The sequence below is a fragment of the Erpetoichthys calabaricus genome, chromosome 7, assembly GCF_900747795.2.
Source record: "Erpetoichthys calabaricus chromosome 7, fErpCal1.3, whole genome shotgun sequence".
Taxonomy (NCBI): Eukaryota; Metazoa; Chordata; class Cladistia; order Polypteriformes; family Polypteridae; genus Erpetoichthys; species Erpetoichthys calabaricus.
This window is the reverse complement of record NC_041400.2, coordinates 31,369,871-31,372,203: the sequence shown is the minus strand read 5'-3', so window position 1 is coordinate 31,372,203 and position 2,333 is coordinate 31,369,871. Positions and strand designations below refer to the sequence as shown.

Below are 2,333 nucleotides of genomic sequence, written 5' to 3'. Positions count from 1 at the left end.
GCACCTTTACTTGTAAGAGTCTATGCTTGACACACAACAACACACTTGAGACTGTTCAGTGTTGTAACTTAAATATCTATTGCATTCTTTTAAACTACCGAACATTCTAATTACACATCCATCCGTGTTTCACCTTGTTTGTTTCAGTAGATACTAGCTTGTAGTGGAAGCGTGTCGGTGTCAGAAACATGTGGAAACAAAGCAGCACGGCCAGAAAAAATAAAATAAACACACATAAGCACCACCCTCTCCCAAAACACACAAACACATCTAAGTACAGGTATGTAAAGTATGTAATCATTACTTGTTAAATGTAATGCATTATTACAAACAGATGGAAAAATCCCAGAAATCGTAACAGCCCATTCAGTTTGGATCTGCATTTATTTTAACTTGTAGTGATGTCCTGCTTGTAGTCGTTTTGCCATTCTTTGCTTACTGTATAGCTATTGGCAAGACGCTAAGCTGCGAGACTTGTGTAAGAATAGCAGAACAAATGTGAATGTCTTGTTGATCAATAATCGCGTCTGCCGTCCCCGGCACTCGCCTCTCACCACCGTAACGAAACGCAAAAGGCCCCTCGGCTATTGTAATCCACCTACGACAGCGCGGCGGGGCGCAGAGACTTGGCACGAGCCACGCCACAGCCAATCAGAACTCGAGGAGTGATGGCTCGCGGAGACTTATAAAACAGTGGCGGCTGCTGAGTGAGCCAGCAGTCTGAGTGTGTCGTTACTCTGCGGTCTTTGTCGTGCTGGTGCTGTGCAAACCCCAGGTCTGGATTATGACTTTGTATAAAACTCCCAAAGCGACAAATCCAAGTGAATCTGCTGACAGGTTAGATGCCTCGTCTTTGGTTTCTGATAACTTTATTTTCTTAAATGGTGATTTTGATAGTAGTAGCTCACCTGCATGCACGACTCGACATGTTTACATGAAACAGTCATGTTTTTGTAATCGTTGAGTCACCTGTGTCCACAGTGCACCTGTCTGTGTTTTAATGTGTATTTTCCTTGTCTTCGTTTTAGGATGCAGTGTGCTGGCAAAGCCTTGGAAGAGCTGCTCATCTCAGCTAAGCATCAGGAATGTCTTACCGTCGGAGTCTACGAGTCTGCAAAAGTCATGAATGTGTAAGTACTGTATAACAGCATTCTTTATCCATTTCTTAATATATATTCAAAATAGAATAATTTCTTTCTTTGTAGCGAACTTTAACATTTGAATTCTTTTCTGTTCAGAAATCCGGACAGCGTGGCTTTCTGCGTGCTGGTCACCGACAAGGAGTACGAGTGCAACATCGCCTTGCAGATCCACTTCACTCTCATCCAGGCTTTCTGTTTTGAAAACGACATCGATATTGTAAAAGTGAACGACCTGCAACACATGGCAAAAATCGTCGGGTGTCCAGGGATGTCTTGCGATCTGCAAGATATGCACTGTGTTCTCCTTACGGTAAGTAGTGTGCCGCAGACTTGGGTATTTTATACTTGATAGAAGGGATCTGAATATTTTCTGCAAAGAAATGAAAAGGATATGTGTTCATTATTTATTTATTTATTTATTTTTCAAAATCAGAGCCCAAACGAAAAATCGTGGAGAGACATCAATCTACAGAAGCTCAATGCCTACTGTGAAGAGAGCCGCATCTGTAACGAGTTTCTGCCTGTCGTCACATTGCCTGCAAGATGAGCTATGAAGAAGCGAATATGCATCTGGCTGTCGTGATGATACGATCTGTGTGTTCAGATGTTGCATCCTGAACCTTCGCTCTGGATTATCCCCTTGAGGGGACCAGAAGTTGCAGTGCAGACCGGATTACATCAGAGAAATCGGTTCATGAAGAAAAAGTGGTAGCCATGTCCAGGGCTTTGCTATGGGGAACATCAAGATGATTTACAAAACTAGAGGGAAATGGGACACAGTATGGCCTTGTGGTTTAAGATTGCAACCGACAATAAAGGCATAGTAGGACTGATTTATGGACTGCTGATGAGTTGGACTCGAGAGGATGTGATCGAAGTGAGTGCGTCAGAAACTTCGGAAAACACTGTGTAGTTAAACATAAAATGTTTAAATTTAAATGTTTAATAAAACAGTTGAAAAGATTGTATATCTCACTTTAATGTCCATATTTTTGGTGAAGGTGTAACTTGTATTTTGCCAAATTAAATCAATTATTGTTTCAGAATGGTTTTAAACTGTGATTATTAATTATGGAATTACCCATAAAAATACGATGCAACATTTGAAGAAGGAGAAATTTATTTATAAGGAGGGCACTGTAATATGAGCATGAGCTTTACTGTAATACCGTAACACTCCAGTAGGTGTCA

General features: G+C 41.1%; 1 protein-coding gene across 1 annotated transcript; it reads left to right on the top strand.

Annotated features, from left to right (window-relative positions):
• The first annotated feature begins 381 nt into the window (after nucleotides 1-381).
• Nucleotides 382-2,106, top strand: LOC114654361 (growth arrest and DNA damage-inducible protein GADD45 gamma-like). The gene is made up of 4 exons (XM_028804867.2): nucleotides 382-837; nucleotides 1,029-1,130; nucleotides 1,239-1,452; nucleotides 1,576-2,106. The coding sequence occupies exons 1-4, from the start codon at nucleotides 785-787 to the stop codon at nucleotides 1,687-1,689; spliced, it is 483 nt and encodes a 160-aa protein (XP_028660700.1). The 5' UTR covers nucleotides 382-784; the 3' UTR covers nucleotides 1,690-2,106.
• The last annotated feature ends 227 nt before the right edge of the window (nucleotides 2,107-2,333 follow it).